At 34.7% G+C, this 20,533-nt stretch overlaps 1 protein-coding gene across 8 annotated transcripts in view; it reads right to left on the minus strand.

The window, feature by feature from the left end:
* FRYL (FRY like transcription coactivator) overlaps nucleotides 1–20,533 on the minus strand; it is a 246,337-nt gene that overhangs the window by 96,742 nt on the left and 129,062 nt on the right. For all 8 annotated transcript variants that reach the window (XM_032632199.1, XM_032632198.1, XM_032632203.1 and 5 more), the window contains 8 exons: nucleotides 19,632–19,711; nucleotides 19,168–19,248; nucleotides 16,241–16,409; nucleotides 15,873–15,965; nucleotides 8,094–8,192; nucleotides 6,953–7,054; nucleotides 1,417–1,520; nucleotides 1,109–1,217 (listed from right to left, as the gene is read on the minus strand). In XM_032632199.1, coding sequence (XP_032488090.1) covers nucleotides 1,109–1,217; nucleotides 1,417–1,520; nucleotides 6,953–7,054; nucleotides 8,094–8,192; nucleotides 15,873–15,965; nucleotides 16,241–16,409; nucleotides 19,168–19,248; nucleotides 19,632–19,711 — 837 coding nt within the window. The remainder of the gene's footprint in view (nucleotides 1–1,108; nucleotides 1,218–1,416; nucleotides 1,521–6,952; nucleotides 7,055–8,093; nucleotides 8,193–15,872; nucleotides 15,966–16,240; nucleotides 16,410–19,167; nucleotides 19,249–19,631; nucleotides 19,712–20,533) is intronic.

The raw sequence follows: 20,533 nt of genomic DNA on the forward strand, positions 1-20,533 counted from the left end.
CCATGGATTTGCTTACTCAGCCCCCATTTAATCCTCTTCAAATAAACCTTCCTTTACTGCAGAGGCTAGAAAGCTAAAATGATATTTCCCAGGATGCCTTTGGACAACAGGCTTCAGGATGCGACTGAGACCCAGTCAAGTGATATACTCACGGGAACCCTTGGGAACTGGGGTACGGGAGGAGGTGGGGGAGGACAGGGAGAAAGGCATCTATTTTACTGGTGGGGACTGTGGTGGAAACATGATTCTTAAGCGCTTGGGGCACTTCCTAATTTGGCAGGTTTTTGACTGTGGCAGAGGCAGCAGCTTCCTTGGTAGCCCGATAGTGTAGTTTCCTCTGGATTTCCATTTCAGCTAGAATCTGTTTCTTCAGTCCTATGAGTGATTCTGTGAACGACCTCTATTCCTTAAAAGACCCCTTTGGATTCAACAAGCTACCATGCATGGACTCTAGTGTCTCTACCTGAGAACATAGATTAATGCAGGTTATGAAAACAATGTTCCAAAATCTTTCAAGACACTCAGGAACTAATTAGTAAATAGACAAGAGGAGGATTATGAGACATTTTTTTGACTCTTCCTAAATTAAGTGTCTCCTCCTCTGAGTCTCCAAGTGTGTAGATCAATCATCTAAATGTATTTTGCACACACACAAAAATCATTAGCATCATTTATTTTTTACTTTTTAAAGCATACTTTTATTTTTCACTATTCAGTATTAATAAATGTTTTGTTATCATGCTTTTAGATGTGTAACAAATTCTATGACTCTAAGTTACTCTTTTTTTTTTTAACATCTTTATTGGAGTATAATTGCTTTACAATGGTGTGTTAGTTTCTGCTTTATAACAAAGTGAATCAGTTATACATATACATATGTTCCCATATCTCTTCCCTCTTGCGTCTCCCTCCCTCCCTCCCACCCTCCCTATCCCACCCCTCTAGGTGGTCACAAAGCACCGAGCTGATCTCCCTGTGCTATGCGGCTGCTTCCCACTAGCTATCTACTTTACGTTTGGTAGTGTATATATGCCCATGCCACTCTCTCACTTTGTCCCCTACTCTTACAATTTGCATGTATATAGGTATTATGAGGTGAGGCACTCACCTGAGCAATGAACTGAATAATCTTCACAAATATATTGAGAGGTGTATCACGAGGAACCACACTACGTGACCCTTTTGGGAAAAGTGCTGACACTATGCTCATAAGACGACTGTAGAGAAAAAAGATTTAGTCATAAAGAGAGAATGAAATCAACAAAACATTAGCAAAATATCCTTCGCATCCTTCATAATATGCCAAGATAATTCATATTCCTCCTCAAGGTATTTGTAATGTTAACTAAAATTCATCGGTGTGGCATTTTTTACCAAGATGTTACTTTAAATATGCTTTAAAACAAAGGCACTCACCTTTGAGTTACAGTGTTGCTTTCACATTTTATTCTAATTACATAGACCCACAACAATCTATACAAAGATTCCAGTGCAACTCGAGACATTTTAGGATCTTTATTCTGTTTAGAAGCAAAAGAGAATAAAAATAAGCTTATTTATCAAAGTACTTGCAATAATTTAAGATCAATTATATTCTCTGTCAACAACTAAAAGCCCTCTCCATTCCCTTCTTTATTCAATCTAAAACAGGTTTAAATATGTAAGCATATATTTGGTATACGGTAAGTACAGAGAGCTCAAAAGCAACCATAAATAAGGAAATTGAGCCATCCCTTATATTCTCAAAACAAAATACTATTAGTATCTCTAAGAACTCTGAAATTATACACACTTCAACTTACCTAATGGTAAATGGGACACACAACAATACTGACATAATGATAAAAGGATTGCTCATCTCTGCTGTAATTCATTGCAGCTCATACACAGTTAAAATTTAGAACACCAAATGTTGTTATAGATATTTGTGTTTATGGAATAACGCAAAATATTATTGAGTGATTATACTTAAAAGAGGAATATAGAATGGTGGGTTAAGAGCATAGACTCTGAGATTAGGAATGACTGGCCAAACCCCATCCTTGGATCAGTTGGTGAAACAGTTTCCTCAGCTCTAAAATGGAGATAACACGGTACCTGCCTCACAGATTAAGGGAGTTATTACGTGAAAAGCACTTGGAACACTGCCTGACACATGTTAAATGCTCAGTAAGTGTCAGGTGTTTACCTTTAATTTTTTAATTTAGAACTAGAACATTCTTATTTAAAATCAGAAAAGTATATCCATTTCAATCGCAATTTGATCAGCAAACCTTTTCTTCATACTAGCTATTATAAAAAGTGAAGTTCTTAAATGACAAGAGACATGTAATGAGATTTAATTGTAAATTTTGAAAATTAGCTAATAATCCCTTTAGTAGGAGAAACTCTTTATGCATCTGTTAATTAGCTGTAGGATGCATTTAGTCCTATAAATTACCATTTATTTAATCTGGTTTGAGAGATTTCTTATTGTTAAACAATTATTTTATATATAACAGGACAAAAGGGAGTTTTTAAATATTAAGTAATTTACCATCCTATTTTTATGTTTTCTCAGACTACAGAATAACAGACATCTACTACGTATGATGAAAAGCAATGTAACAAGATTACCACTGGACATGTTTTTTAAAAAGACAACCACTAGAAAATATAATTTTGCACATCTATGTATATGAAAATTTGATATAATTCAGAATGGTGTCTCAAAGCCAGTCTCTCCTCCTACTGCCAAATCCACGATTCCAAATTTCAAATACACTCCCCAAGTAGTTTTCTATTAATTTGTTACTAATGTAACTAAAGTAACATATAAAGTTACACACAATATATCTTACTAATATAACAACCAAGCTTTTTGTAGTACTTTCTTTTCTATCACTTAAATGCAAGGTCTCAAATGTCAAAGTATGAGTTCAATTAGTTTTATGTACACTCCAAATAATACCTTCACATAGTTAAATTATCCTTTCAAAATATGAATACTACAAATTAACATATAATAAATTATATAATAGAAATATTTAAGTCCAATTCCACATAAAAGTTCTTCTCATATAAATTGTTAATAAAGTATTTGGATTATCTTATGTGCTGAGGTATCTGGCATGAAACAAATTTGATTTTCAAACTTTCCAAGATGGACTACTATGTTTTACAAAGCAGACTTATTTTATAATGAACAATTCCAGCAAAGATAAAAAGTGATAAAAATTATATAATTGTTTATTCGGTAACTGCAATGCTGTTATATATCTCTGAATAATGAAAACATCCTAAATTGATCTGATCCTTAAACAAAGATACATAATTCCCTAGTTACAATTTTGGTCTAATTTGAATAATCAGATTACATTAATAAAATCCAGTAATATTAACGTATAACACAATTTTCTTTACTTCTTTTTTCTTTCTTTCTTTTTTAACAGCAGGTTCTTATTACTTATCTATTTTAAATAATACAGTTTGGATGTCAGGCAAATATGCTCTTTGGCAGCAATCATTTTAATGTTTCTTCCTTTTTTTCCTACTGTGAACAACAACAACAAAAGATTTGTTTAAAACTCAAACCAGTAGGATTGTAGTTTTAAAGTGCTGCATCAAAATCATATTCAAAATCTGAGTTACTGTCTCCTGAATTTCATTGGAAAATGTTATAAAAAGCATCATTTATAACAGCTAATTTTAATTAAACAGAATATTTTAAAACTGAAGATTATGGTTAAAAATCAACATTCGGTATCACTTCTCTCTCTTAAATTCATCTTCTTGGGACCACATTAATATTAAACTTTCGGTAGAATGTTCCCGCTGTGTGCTGCTCTTCTTTTACAATATGAGAAGCAGGCTTAAATAAATACGTTGGACATGCAACGCAGCCATAGGTAAAGGGGGGAAAAAGCCACACTTAAAGGAGATAAAGCAATATTTTACTTTGTAACATCAACACGACTCACCTGGAGTGTTTCTATTTGTTTTCTGATACTGTTGTTAGATGGCATCTAAATAAAGCAATGTGAGACAGCAAACATAAACATGAGATGCAGCACATGCATGTTAGATGAAAATAAGCACAAAACAAGACAGCTCTTCACCAAGGTCTCTATTTAGAAGAAATTTGAAATGTCCAAGACAGTGGCTAGAATCACTGAAGAAAAAAAAATTCTATAATTTGGGCATCATGGGATACATCTACAACACTCAAACTGAGAGAAAATAGATAAATTTTTAACTATCTAATTTTTTCCTCTAAAAGTACTGCATTTGATTTCAAATAAGTTACAATTTTTAAAAGAAAATAAGCATACACTGTAGAAAAAAAATCTAAATTATTTTTACATGGCATCTACTCTTACTCCTCTCTCCTCTCTCTCTCTCTCTCTCTCTCTCAATTATTCTTTAGAAACTTTAAAATCATTTTTCACAGAATGACCTTATTTGACATAAAGATAGGGGAATGGGAAACTACCAAATTATGTTTGGGACAAAAACAGCAGATTTAACACTTTCGGTGAAAATAAACTGATGTTCTCTCATGCTATTTATGGACCTACAGACTAATGCCCATTTTTCATGGTCACCAACTTCAGAAACTAGTATGGTAATTTTTTTAAAATTGTGCGGTATCTTAAAGTGCCTTGAAAATGCATCATATTTATTCTTATGACTCTAGGGAATAATGCCTTTTTACTATCCCAGAATTATAACCCAAAATATTTTTTAAAATACTCAGTAAAGCAACATTCCTTATAGCACATTAAAAGGTAACATGGTAGACCAGAAAGAGCAAATTTTATTGAACTGGATGGATTAGATGCAAATCCTATCCCTATCACTTTTTTGGCTCCTAAACTTGGGTTGCTTATTTATCTTCTTTCGGCCTCAGTTATAGTAAGAATTAAATGTGATACTGTACTTAGAGAATCTAGCCTATAATAAATACTAATAAAAATCTATTTTAAGGAGTAGTAGGTCTAATAAACAGAAAAGTGTTACAGATTTTTTTGAACTCAAGAGATTACTTAAATCTCAAAACAAAATCAATTTAGGTTAAGACCTTTATCTTGGACCAATTTTTCCTGTATACAAAACAAATAAATTATACCTGTCACAAGAGATAATTAGCATAGTTTTTCCCTGAATGCTCGACTCCTTACCTCAACTATGTAGCATAGCCACAGTACCTAAAACTTAACAAGCAGGAACCAAGTCATAAAATTTCTGCTGAATAGAGCCTTAATGTAAGTTAAAGGTTAATGGTCAAGACAACTATAATCCAAATATTCATGCTAAGTGGCTCTTATCTCCTTTAGCCTGGCAGATTGACACAGCCATTAATGAAAATGGACAATATGCCAGAAATATTTAACAGGAGGTAAGGGTTCAAAGAAAAGAGCATTTTAAATGAAAGCCTTAAGCCAAAAAAAAAAAAAAAAAAAAAGTTAAAGTACTGCGAAAGAACTGCAAATATGTTAGGTGCAAACGTATATATATAAAAACATTCCAACAAGCAACAGAAAAGTATGAATTGTCATGAAACAAAGCAAACTTCCAGAAACACTTAAATGCGTGTCTTAAAATATGTTATTAAAAGTTTGAAGAATCATACTACCCAGAAAATGATCAATTCCCTTTCAGTACCTAAATCTGTATGAATTATCAAAATAAGGACAGAAACAATATAATGTACTTAAATAAAACTTATTTTATGGTTGCATGACATAAAGAATTTAACCAGCTTGATTGGTCCTGGGAATTTTCATAAACAGAGCAAAGAGAATACATCAATTCTCACCCAAATATGAATAACATCAGTGTATGTATATCTAGGAGGAAAATAGCCAAAAATATTTTTCAAAGACATATTTTAGTACACCTTACTAAGAAATCAAAGTATTTTTCAAAATGATATGTAAAATCATTTAAGAAAAAAAGATATATAGGATAACGTTGTCCAGTGAATCAATCCTGAAGTGAGGAAAAAAAGCCAGTCCTATTTCTCACAATATCACGATGAGCTGTAGGGTCAGAGACAACTCATTTAATCTCTCTGTGCCTTGGTTTCATTGTCTTCCAAGTTTAAGTTTTTCAGTCTTAACCCTAACTTAGAGGAATAACAGAAAATGAAATGCCATGTCTGCATGTTTCTATAACATGCAAGCAAATATTCAAATATATTCATTTATGTATCAAAATGGTATTCAAATCAAGCATTCACATGACATGCAGATGAGGAATATTCCCATGTTCTGTGTCAGATATTAACTGTGGTCCTATCCACAGAAGAAAAGAAGATCCTGTTAGGTTCTGCCAGCAGAGCATCCTGGGCAGATAATGATCCTTCTATCTCACGGTTTTGTTTTCAATCCTGAGACTGGACATAGATGTGCCAAACAGTGTTAATAACAATTAATTACCCCTTGATTCAAGTCAGAATCATTGCAGGAGCTTTCCTGTCTATGTGGATCCAGTAGCATACTTTCAGATTTGGCTGGGCATACTCAACACTAAATGTGCTTTTACTGATATTTTATTATCGAGGCTTTTTTCATATTATTCAGACTTGAGCCAACATCATTCAATTTTCTCAAGAGAAAACGCAAAATAAGCATCTGCAGAGTTTCATAAGATTAACTAATACTCTGAAATTCCAAAGGAATTTATTTATTAACAAATATTGCTAGATCCAAGATAATATAAACAATCATTACAAATGTATAATTTTGCATTCATTAAGACCAACTAAATTTTTAATCAACCGTTTATTCATGTCTATAACATGATTCCCTATAGAAGGAATGAAGTACGTATAAGAAAAGGAATATGTTAAAGTATCACTATTCAAATGAACTATAGTACTAAAAGTTTTATTATATACTGTTCAATGTATATGCATAAGTGAATACACTACAGTCAGTATTTACAGGTCAGAAATGAGATTAAGTCTTACCTTTAAATGTGACAAACAGTTCTGTAGGAAAATATGCCAGTTATTTAAAAAAAACTGTTTTTGACTGACACATAAAAGGCAGGTAATTAATGGATATAGAGCCTATAGGAGACAGAAGAAAGAGAATAACATTTTTATGAAAAAGCACTGGACTTGTAAATTATATTTCATTCATTCTCATAAACAAAAAAAATTCTATTAGCAGTTTTCCCATTTGTAATTAAAAAAATACGATCTCAGGGAGTAATCTAACAAAGAATGATAAAGGGCAGATTTTCTATAAGAACAATTTCCTGATCTATCACATCTCCCCAAGTGAGAAATATGCTATTATTTCTCCCTAGACCCATTCCTCCTCTAACCAGTAAAGTGGCCCTGGGATCAGAGGACAGACCGGCATTAATGTTGCAGTTTTCTATTCATCAGGTGTGTGACTTCAGGGAGGATATGTTAAAGTGCTCGAAGCCTCACTGTCCTAACATGTAAAGTGGAGAATGCTAATCACACACATGCTATAGGGTTGTGAGGCTTAAAGTAAGACAAAGAATGTAAAGCACTTGGCTCAATGCCTGGCACAACCAGTGTTTATTATTATTATACCTCTATCTTAAACAGTCAAGTATTTGTCCAATTCTCCAAACTTTCTCCAAGCTGCATAACAAATTTACAGAAAAATCCCTCAAAGTTCCTGAAGTGGATGGTGAAATGGAAAAAAAATGCTTTAAATCTCTGAATAGAAAAGATGTAATTAGACAGACAATAGCTCCTAAGTAATCAAATGCTTCAGGATATAATTTATTATAATGTAAAATAACGGAATTTATGGTTTAATATGAGACTACACTTAACTTTTCCTTTATTCTAATACATAATTTATAGCATCTGTCAAGACAGGTAAATACCTAGAATGAAGTCTGAATAACCTATCAAATACAGAGCTAGTAAAATTAAGAATAGAAAGTTTTGAAAAGAACAGGAGAAAATAGGTAAAATTTGCCCTTGTGTTACACTTTGGATATTTTACAATTTCAATTTTTACAATTCTCTTAAAACTCTACTAAAAAAAAACCCAACTAAATTCATAAATCAATTACTAAAACTCCTAATTAAACATATGAAGGTTTGAAATGTTTCTCAATACCAACGAATGCTTCTTTCTGGAACTCAGTTCAAAAGTAGTCTGATAAAGCATCTCCACAAAATTTTTCAAGCAGGGAACATTCACTTCATTTTTAACAGCCTAGGTAAAAAGATAATACAAACATAAAGAAAATGGTTACAAGTGTTAGATCAAACTATACAATAAGTTTCTGTAAGGTTTGAAATTAGTCAATAATTCACTGAGTATCTGATGAAGTCCCATAATATACCAAATGTTGAGTAAGTAAGATAAACCAGGTCCCGGCCCTGGGTGAACAAGCAGATGAATATGTGGTATAACAGAAGCTCTAAGAGGAAATTCTCTGTCCTCTTGGAGCACTCAGAAGAGACCCCAATGGAAAAACTCCAGAAGGAAGTAACATCTAAGCTGAATTCGGCATTACTTTACCTAAAACACCGCAATAGCCTCCCATTTAACCTCTCTGGTCTTATCTCCCACTACTCTGGCCCCCTGCGCTAGGATCCAGCCACACTAGCTTCTTTGTTGCTCCTAGAACACATCAAACATGCTCTTGCTTCAGGATGTCTGCACTGGTTCCTTCTGCCTAAGAAGCTCTTCCCCCCAATATAGCATGTCTTACTCCCTTATTCCTTTGGTTTTTGCTCAATCGTCACCATCTCTTTCAAGGTGGTGATCTTTCCTAATTACTCTATTTAAAATTTCAACTCCCCTGCCCACTTCAAGAATTCTTAGGCCCCTACCCTGCTCTACATTTCTGCACAGTACTTACCACCACATCTGGCATATACTCTTGACACATAATTTTACATACTTGTTTGAGTTTTCTGCACTAGACGTAAGCTCTGTAAGAGCAGGGAGTCTTTCCTACCTTGATCATTGTTGTATTCCCTGTGGACGGAAGAGGCCCTGACACACAGAAAGCACTCAATACATATAATGAATAAATAAGTAGAATCTAACCAGGAAAGGAGGCTGGAGGTTATTTGAGAGGCAAGAATGTTCCAGACAGAAGGAGTTCTATGTGCAGAGGCTGGTGTTATGGATTGAATTGTCCCAAAATTCATATACTGAAGTCCTAACCTCGCATACCTCATAATGTGACCTTATATGAAAATCACTGAAGATATAATTAGTTAAGTTAGAATGAGGTCATATTGAAGTTGGGGCGGGGGCTACTCCAACATGACTGGTGTCCTTAAAAAAGGGGGCGGGGGATGAATAGGGAGACTGGGATTGACATATACACACTATTGATACTAGGTATAAAACAGATAACTAATGAGAACCTTCTGTACAGCTCAGGGAACTCTACTCAATGCTCCGTGGTGACCTAAATGGGAAGGAAATCCAAAGAAGAGGGGATATATATATGTATAGCTGTATTGCTGTACAGTAGAAACTAATGCAACATTGTAAAGCAACTACACTCCGATAAAAATTAATTTTAAAAAGGTTGGGGGGGAGAATTTGGACAAAGACATGCACACAAGGATAACACCATGTGAAGATGATGGCAGAGATCAGGGTGATACATCTATAAGACAAAGAAGGTCAAAGATTTTCGGTAAACTACAGAAGTTAGGCAAGAGACATGGAACAGATCTTCCTCACAGCACTCAGAAAAAAATCAACCTGGCAACACCTTGGTCTTAGACATCTAGGCTCCATAAATGTGAGACAATAAATTTTTGTTGTTTAAGCCACCTAGTTTGTGGTACTTTGTAAGGGCAACCCTAGTAAACAAATAAAATACAAAAGCAAACATGGCATAAAAGAAGAATTAGGCAACACAGTAATAATGGACCACAGTCGAGGGTCTTTCTTCCCACAATCTGCTCCTTTTGATGAGTTACCTTAGAAACTACAACATAATCTCAGATATCTGGCAAAAAGAGATTTTTCAGACAAGGGGGAAGCACAAATGACAATTTGGGATGGATACGCAGCGTTTCAAACCATTTCTAGGAAAAGAAATTGAAGTCCATGCACTAATGATGTACTTCATTAAGTACATAGCTACTTCATAGCTAAGCTGACGTGGTTTTATAAATGATCATGTTTTCTTTTTGGCAAAATGAACCTATTTTCACAGTTAAAACTGAGGTGAGAGTGGGGGTGGGGTATTTGACTCAAGCTACTTACAAACTTATAGTTCTTGACTTCTGTTTGTATTCATTTAAGAAATCTTCAAGTATTTAAATATAAGTAAATATTCAAAACTGGTAAAAAAAAATCATGCCAATCTCTACAACTGCTATGTCATTAATATTTTAAATTCTTAATTTTTCTTACAATTCCCTGTCCATCTTTTCTGAACATGTTCTAAAGATAGGACCTGAATACCATAAACCATTCCATATGAACACACAGATCACAAGTCAATTAATTCAATATTTAAAAATAAAAGTCAAAACAGTTACATTTGATTCTCAGTATGAAAATAAATTTCTTCATTTTAAAATATTTTAAATAGAATAAAACCTGAATAAAGTGAATCTTAACTAACTTCCATTTCTAGCCAAGGTGGTGTAAAGAGGGCCAGACTTATTTTACCACCTGAAACAACCAAAAAGGAACAAAATATATGAAATGATACGCAAAACATTATACATCAGTCAACAAAAGAAGGTGACCCCTGAGGAATGGAAAATAGATGAGGTGAGCCCTTTGATGGCCCCAGCTTACTGCTGTGTGAGAATTTTCAGGGAAGAAATTAAAGTGTACCATTGTGTATGGTTTTTACACTACACATGAACAGTATAACATCACTTGAGGTAGACAACAATAAGTTAAAGATGTATACCATAAACAATTAAATGACAAAACAATGAGATATAGCTAATAAGCCAACAAAGGAGATAAAAGAATCACAAAAATACTCAATTAATCCAAAAAAATAGTAGAAAAAGGAAACAAAGAACAGATGGGAAAATTAAAAACATAATCAGAAGATGACAAATTTAAAATAACTGTATCACTAATCATATCAAATGTATGTGGTGCCCAATTAAAAGGCAGAGATTGACAGACTGGATAAAAAAGCAAGAACCAACCATATCCTGCCTACAAAAAAAAAAAAAATATATATATATATATATGTGTATATATTTTAATATAAAAACACAAGTAGATTAAAAGGAAAAAATGGAAAAAGATATACTATCCTTATACAATCAAAAGGAAGCAGGAGTGGCTATATTAATATCAGATAAAGTAGATTTCAGAGCAAAGAATATTATCAGAGATAAGGAAGGTTATTTCACAATGATAATGGTGTTAATTAAAGAGGATATACAATCCTAAACATACATGTGTTTCATGACAGAGCTTAAACATACAGCAAGCAAAAATTGACAGAACTGTGAAGAGAAACAGTTGGTTAGATTTCAATACTCCTCTCTCAGTAGTTGACAGAACAAGTAGAGAGGAAATCAGCAGAGTTGAAGAACACTATTAACCAATCTGCCCTAATGGATATTCATAGAACACTCTATCGAACAGCAGTATATGGTCTTTTCAAGTGCACATGGAACAGTCATCAAAATAAATGATATTCTGGCCCAAGAAACAAATTTCAATGCATCTAATGGGATTCAAGCATACCAAATACGTTCTGCAACCACAAATTAAAAATGAGTCACCTGAAGATCTCTGGAAAATCCCCAAATGTTTAGACATTAAATAAAATGCTTCTAAATAACCCGTGGATTTCAAAAAAGACAGCAGAAAGTATTTTGAGCTTTATGAAAATGAAAACACAAGATATCAGAATTTGTGGGCTGCCACTGTTAGAACTACTTAGAGGGAAATATGTGCATTAAGTGCTTATATTAGAAAAGAGAAAAGGTCTTGATGACCTCAGCTTCCACCTTAAGAAACTAGCGGGGAAAAAAAGAGCAAATTTAGAGTAAGTAGAAGAAAAATAATAAAAATCCAAGTAGAAATGAGTTAAATAGAGAACATCAATAAAGTCAAAAGCTGGTTCTTTGAGAAGATCAATACAATCAATAAACTTCTAGCCAGACAGATTAGGAAAAAAGGAGAAAAGTCACAAACTACCAATATTTGGAATGGAAGAGGTCACTACAGATCCTATAGCTATTTAAAGAAACTAAGGGAATATTATGTCCAACTTTACAATAAATTGGATAACTCCTTAGAAAGGAGTTATGGGCAAACTCCTTAGAAAGACATGAAAGCGTACTCAAGAAGAAACAGTCTGAGCAGCCCTATGTATTTTGAAGAAAATTATCTGGTAGTCAAAAAGCTTGCCACAAGAAAAATCCCAGGCCAGGTGGCTTTATTGGTGAATTCTACCCAACTCCAAAGGAAGATGTAGAGCCAATTCTGCACAAACTTCTTCAACATTAACTTGTTACTAAAAACAAAGACATTGCAAGAAAACCACAGACCAACAGCCCCCATGAACATAGATAAGTGCAAAAATTCTCAAAAGAAAAAAACCTAGCAAATAAAATCTAACAATATATTAAAAAAATCTTATCATGATCAAGAGGAGTTTAACCCCAGGAATATATGGTTGATCCAACATTTGAAAAATCAATCAATGTAGTTCACCATATTAATGAACAAAAAAGAATATATGATTACTTCAGTAGACAGAGGGAAAAAAAAGCATTTAACAAAATCCAACATTCATTCCTGAAAAAAACTCTTAACAAACTAGGAATGGAAGTAAATTTCCTCAGTATGATAAAAGGCATCTATGAAAAATCTACAGGTAACATCATACTTATTGGTGAAAGATTGATGACTTTAGCCCTAAGATGTGAATGGAGTCTGTTCTCATCACTTCTATTTATCCTTGTACTGAGAGCCCTAGCCAGTGCAATAAGGCAAAAATAAAATATGCACACTGGGGCTTCCCTGGTGACACAGTGGTTAAGAATCCACCTGCCAATGCAGGGGACACGGGTTCGAGCCCTGGTCCGAGAAGATCCCACATGCCGTGGAGCAACTAAGCCCGTGCGCCACAACTACGGAGCCTGCGCCGTAGAGCCTGCAAGCCATAACTACGGAGCCCACACGCCACAACTACTGAAGCCTATGCACCTAGAACCCATGCTCTGCGACAAGAGAAGCCACCGCAATGAGAAGCCCGCGTACTGCAATGAAGAGTAGCCCCTGCTCACTGCAACTAGAGAAAGCCAGTGTGCAACAACGAAGACCCAACGCAGCCAAAAAAAAAAAAAAAAATGTACATTGAAAAGTATTTTGAGCACCTGGAAAATGAAATTTTAAAACAATGCAATTTAGAGTAGCATAAAAATATGAAATGCCTAGGGCTAAATTTAACAAAATATACTCAAGACCTGTACACTGAAAACTACCAAACACTGTTGACAGAAAATAAAGACCTAAGTAAAAGAAGAGAAACTATGTTCATGAATTGCAAGAATCAATATTAAGATGTCTGTTCTCCCAATTTATTGACTAATTTAATCCAATCCCAATCAAATCCCACTAGATTTTTTTTAATGGACCAGGTGATTCTAAAATTTATATGTAAATGCAGTAGACCTAGAAGAGCCAAAATTTTTTTGAAAAAACATAAAGTTGGAAGATGTATATATACTACCTGCCTTCTAACTTACTACAGTAATTAACATAGTATACCATTGTTGTAAGAATATACACACAGATCATTGGAACAGAATAGAGTCAGAAAAAGACCCACACAAATAGAGTCAATTGAATTTTCTGACAAAGGAACTAATGTACTTAGAGTTGTAAACAAACAAGTGAAACGGTACAGGAACAACTGGATGCTATTTGCAAAAACAAAAAGAATTAAACAAAACAAAATTTCAATCCATACCTCATACCATATACAAAATTAACTCAAAATAGATCACTGACCTAAAAGTAAATCCCGAAACTGAAATATAGAAAACTTTTGTTACCCTGGGTTAGGCAAAGACTTCATAGGTACGATACCAAAAGCACAACTTATAAAAGAATAAATCAGATATGCGAGCCACAACTACTGAAGGCCACATGCCTAGAGCCCGTGCTCCGCAACAAGAGAAGCCACTGCAATGAGAAGCCCGCGCACCACAACGAAGAGTAGCCCCCACTCGCTGCAACTAGAGAAAAGCCCGCACGCAGCAACGAAGACCCAATGCAGCCAAAAATAAATAAATTTATATAAAAATAAAACCTTGAAACAACCCAAATGCCCAAAAACAGATAAACACATAACCGAACTGTGGTATATCCATACAATGAAATACTAGTCAACAATGTATAAACTGCTGATATATTCTGTAACATAGTTGGAACTCAAAATAATTGTGCAGAGTGAAAGAAGCCAGAAAAAAAGAGTCTGTACTGTAAGATTCCATTAATATAAAATTCTAGGGCTTCCCTGGTGGCGCAGTGATTGAGAGTCCGCCTGCCGATGCAGGGGACACGGGTTCGTGCCCCGGACCGGGAGGATCCCATGTGCCGCGGAGCGGCTGGGCCCGTGAGCCATGGCCCCTGAGCCTGCGCGTCCAGAGCCTGTGCTCCGCAACGGGAGAGGCCACAGCAGTGAGAGGCCCGCGTACCGCAAAAAAAAAAAAAAAAAAAAAAAAAATTCTAGAAAACCCAAAACTAAGTAGAGGAATAGAAAGATCAATGGTTACCCGAGAACAATGTGGAGTGAGTGGGGGGGGGGAGATTAAAAAGGAACATGAGGAAACTTCTGAAGTATGATAGGTACGTACATTATCTTGACTGTGGTGAAGGTTTTACAGGCATATACATTTCTAATTGTACACTTTAAATATGTGTAATTTTACCTCCATAAGTGTTTTTAAATGAAATTATACGTATATATATAAAGAATATCATTTATACAGCAGTACGTAGTATACTGAAAGTGAGTGGCATAACACATACCACAAAAAACCCAGGAAACAAAAAAATCTAGCATGTCCAAGTATTCTAAAATCCCCGAATCCTATTTATACCATGCTATGTTACTAGTAACTACAGAATTATTTTTGAATAACACAATGAATTTAGACCTAGAAAAGCTTCTATAAATCTGCTTCCCTAGAAGTTACTGGAACCATATTTATAGCAGCCATATTTTCTAAATAATTTAGAATACATATTTTGACAGGCATGATGAATGTCATGGCAACTATAGAAATTAACTTTTAAAACTGAGACAATCCTGTAAACTCTAGGATACATGTCACAGTACTTTTAAATTCTTCAGAGGCATTAAAATGGCTGCCATTTTGTAAGGAGCAAATGCCATTAAACGCAGTGTGTTACACTGAGCTACTTGAGATAATCATTACTTCTAGGTTGCAAATACTCTGCCTTCCTAACAGTCTCTAAATCTTAAGGGCCTGGGCTTGTTCTTTTGATTAAAAGACTGATTGATGGGGCTTCCCTGGTGGCGCAGTGGTTGGGAGTCCGCCTGCCGATGCAGGGGACACGGGTTCGTGCCCCGGTCTGGGAGGATCCCACATGCCGCGGAGCGGCTGGGCCCGTGAGCCATGGCCGCTGAGCCTGCGCGTCCGGAGCCTGTCCTCCGCAACGGGAGAGGCCACAACAGTGAGAGGCCCGCGTAACGAATAAAAAAAAAAAAAAAAAAAAAAAAGACTGATTGATGCTCTTCTGCTATGTGTCTAATAATGATTTACCCCATACTCCCACTACGTTTAAAGTTTCCGCTTTATTGTCTATGAGGTTACCAGAAAGTAAGAATATCACGCGTGGTAACTTCTTCAACAAAAAAAGTACTTTTAAAATGCAATATAAAATTTAAAATATACTTACAGCAGCTACAGGGATAAGAATCTCCACAAATAAACCAGCAAGTGCATGTTTTATATCTTTATCCTTTACTTCTAAGAAATACTGAGCACATTCCTTGAGAGGGAAAAAGGTATATTAGATTTAAAAAGGAGGAAGATTATAGAAATGTTAATATCACAATAATTTTGTAAATACTCTGCAGTTTTACCAGAAAGCTAAGTTCAAATCATGTTCAAATTTAAAAAGAAAATTAATTCACACTTCTGACAATTTAACGCTTGGAGTAAGGAATTAGTAACGTCATTAATTATATTTATTTTGTTTCTTTTAAATAGTCATGAAAAGCAAAAACAACCACTGTTAGGCTAATTCTAATTACTGCAGATCACCTGCATGAACTGAAATGATGCTTCAAAATCTTCTACAGGATACATTTTCACTCGGAAAAATTTCATTCCCATTATTAAGCTGATGACGCTTTGTACCACATGTGGACTTTGTTCCTTTTGTCGCAGTTCTTTTAACTCTGTCACAAACTTCTTCCTCACAGCCTGAAACCTTTAATGTACACGGATACACAATTTGATATGAATTGAAAACACTCATTTCCCACATGATATTTAAGGTTGAAATCAAGAAGTATTTTACCTAAACACCATCTCCTTTCTCTGCCCTCATCAAAACTACCCAGAAAAACATAGATAACAAAAATATTTCTTATTCTAAATTTACTGTTCATTTACTTTTTCAAATAAAAAAATGCCTTAAGGAGAAATTCTTATTAGAATTTCTTATTCCTATAATACCATCAATACAGCATCATTACCATTTAATAGTTCGTAATCATCATAAAAATAAGATCTAATAACCCACCCATAAAACATCCACATGTAAATCAGAGAGTGTCTCTAAATTCTAAGACTCATTTTGATAAAGTCTACAATTTGGGTTACATGGAGAGCAGACTGGAGACTACATATTTGTTCAAAGAGATAAACCAATCGCTTGTAGACTACTAAGTATCTCTTAAAATTATTATCTCCTTACACTGTAGAAAAACTGAAGATGATGAGTGGGAGAGCACTGGTCTCACAATGGGAATCAGCTGAAGAATCAAAATGCTTTTGAAATGCTGAGCAACATCCTGGATTCAAATGACTACAACAGTTAAGGCTACTAAGTTTTTCTTTGCTTACAATGGAAAAAGATATCTGGTAGTTTGTTAATCAATAATACTTCACTTTCCCCCTCTATGAAACAAAGGTTTTATTGCTGATGTTACTTGGGGAAACCAGTTCTTGAAAGTTATAATGACAAATGAAGCATACTTCCCAATGGGCACTGAGTACAAATTAATATTAATTAAACATGGATATTAATTACATGTTAATGAAATATGGATCCATGATAGGAAGTATAACTTCTCCACTTCCATTTCAGTCTTGTAAAATACAACACCATTTTCCATGAAAGTGTTCTTTTGCATTTTATAAAGAAAATATAAAGTGGATAAAAATCTTCCCATTGCAATATTATTAGAATCCAAGGATTTTTCCTATTAAATTTTTCATAATAATTATTAGTCACTATAATCAAAGGAAATGTATTGACAAGATTCTAAAACACCCCCAGCCCTTTCTTTCTCCCCACCCCTTTCCCACCTCACCACCTTTCCTCTCAAATGTCGGTGCCATCAGCCCAGCCTAATGTGGATCCATCCACGTTTTTTCCCATGCGCGTTGTATGTATGGGTGGAAAACACCTCAATATTGCTGAGTGGCATTTCTCTTACAACTAGACCAGTGAGGCTGAGCGTCGTTTCATCAATTTACCATTGGCCATTTAGATTTACTATCCTTACCATCCTAGATTTAACTTAGCTATGATGTTGGGTTCTTCTGGACCCAACTTGCTCATATGTTATTTAGCACTTCTAACCTATATCCTGACAGAAAATCATTTTCAATAAAAATTACAATATGAACTACTGTGCCATGAAAAGAAATACATTATTGCTCATGTTTTTGCAGCTACATTCCTGAAACAGGGATTCCTTGTTGATTAAATATAAACACAATATTAAAATACTATTGTCTACGTCTAAGTCATTTCAAGTACTCCAACTACGTTCTAAGTTCTATAGCATTGGGCATACAAGGGTCCCTGGTAAACTACAAAGGATAAAACATAAATAATACTAAATTAAAGGACAGTAACTACCAAATAATAAAATACATTACTTCATATTAAAATCTAAACTACTAAACATTAACAATAATTGTTGCTTTCTTAGAACTGAAAAAGGTTGCTACAGGATGATTTCAGGGCCCTTTATTCTTTAAATAGCACCCAAGAAAATCTAAACTGATACTTTTTTCCTTACAAATTTCCCAGTAGCATCAAAGGAAATTCAAAATCTTCCATAGTCTTTAGAGCAAGCACGCGATACTAAAGACAAACATCTTTTTTACCGTTTATGGTAATGATGGTTCAATACAACTCAATGAATGTAACTCCTAATGAATAACACCCTCTTTATGGAGTACTCTAGTATCTTTATCTTTCCTTTACGATATGTCTTCCACCTATTCAAAACTCTGTTCAGTATTAAAATAAGATGGTTAGAAGGAAGACACTGCATTGCTAACTCAGAAATAAAAGCATTCAAGTAGAAACTATTAAAAGTAATTATTAGCTTCGACAAGAGTTCTGTAAGAAAGATTTATAAAAACACTTCTCATAGAACTGTGAAAAATAGGGAATAAGGTAATGACCTGACTATTCTTGGCAATTTCTTACTTCCTCAATTCAGGTTTTATGGAAAACCCCAAATAATGAAGACAAGTTGTGGAACTGAGGTATGGGCGTCACTTAAAATTCCTCTAAAGCAGGGGTCCCCAACCCCCAGGCCATGGACCAATAGCTGTCCACGGCCTGTTGGGAACCGGGCCACGCAGCAGGAGGTGAGCGGAGGGCAAGCGAGCAAAGCTTCATCTGCCGCTCCCCATCGCTCGCATAACTGCCTGAACCATCCCCCCCATCACTTGCATTACCGCCTGAACCATCATCTGCCGCCATCCCCCACCTCCCTCACCGTGGAAAAATTCTCTTCCACGAAACAAGTCCCTGGTGCCAAAAAGGTTGGGGACCCCTGCTCTAAGGAACAGAGCAGCAAAATAATAAAAGGTGAAACAGACTTCACAGTAACTCTATGGAAAAAAAAAAAGATCTAAAACTGTCAGTGTCTATTCTATTAGTTAGCAATGAGAATTCTAAAAAGCAAAACAAATCAAAATCAGTGATTTATAAAACTTACTTTGATTGGGCAAGAACGCCTATCACTTCTGCATATAAATCTGCAATAATATGCACATTCCCAGTGTTGGTTCCTGAATATCTAAAATAGCAAAAGAACAAACATATTATTTCATGAAAATTTTCTACAAACTCTCTTTCTTAATAACTCTGAAAATTCCTTATCAGGGTGTTGTATAAATTTTCTCTGAAGATTCATTTATAGGATGATAAAAACCACAAGAATTTTCTTCTCTCTCTAGATTTCAATTTGCCAGGAAATTTAGCCTGATTCTTATAAATTCAATCAATGGTTTTAAGAATCATTTTTACAAAATCTTTCCCATAAGCATCTCCTGTGGACTAAAAAATACAGGAAGATAATTGCTTTGAACTTCAGAAAACAAATGATTTATGAGAGTTCAAATTAACAGTCTAAATCTGGACCGCAGATAAAAGCAACAGTCCCGTAAGTATTTTACTTACCCTTCCTTATGTTTAAAGTGCTTAAAAGCTAAGTTTAGAACTTCATGAACTAAGGGATCAGGCACAGGATGAACAGGAATCTAGAAAAAAAAAAATCAAGTGTGTGCTAAACAGGTTACAGGTCTTTTATGAGTATTCTCATCATTTCAAATAACCAAATCAATAATCAATTTTAGTTTTCATGATATGACCTACTATTTATTAATCTGTCAATCTTCCCCTTTTCTATGAATGCTATTATTTTTCTCTAAGAACTTAGTTGAACATCTACTTTAACAAGCTCTAAATTCATGAACATTAAGCTTTATAATTGCTAATCTTTAAACTATAGACTATGCAGATGAAAAAACAGTCATTGTTGTTACTACAATTGTCACTGTCCGAAAGTTAAAAACACACTCATGGGTGACTCTCTGCAACACCTATAGGAAAGTAAACTTTGACTGAGCCAGGCTTCATATAGTCTGATTTTCTATCATAATAATATCCAAACATGGAAACAACCTAAGCGCCCATCATCGGATGAATGGATAAAGAAGATGTGGCACATATACACAATGGAATATTACTCAGCCTTAAAAAGAAATGAAATTGAGCTATTTGTAATGAGATGGATAGACCTAGAATCTGTCATACAGAGTGAAGTAAGTCAGAAAGACAAAGACAAATACCGTATGCTAACACATATATATGGAATTTAAGGGAAAAAAAATGTCATGAAGAACCTAGGGGTAAGATAGGAATAAAGACGCAGACCTACTGGAGAACGGACTTAAGGATATGGGGAGGGGGAAGGGTGAGTTTTGACAGGGCGAGAGAGAGTCATGGACATATACACACTAACAAACGTAGTAAGGTAGATAGCTGGGGGGAAGCAGCCGCAAGGCACAGGGATATTAGCT

The sequence above is a fragment of the Phocoena sinus genome, chromosome 5 (assembly GCF_008692025.1).
Source record: "Phocoena sinus isolate mPhoSin1 chromosome 5, mPhoSin1.pri, whole genome shotgun sequence".
Taxonomy (NCBI): Eukaryota; Metazoa; Chordata; class Mammalia; order Artiodactyla; family Phocoenidae; genus Phocoena; species Phocoena sinus.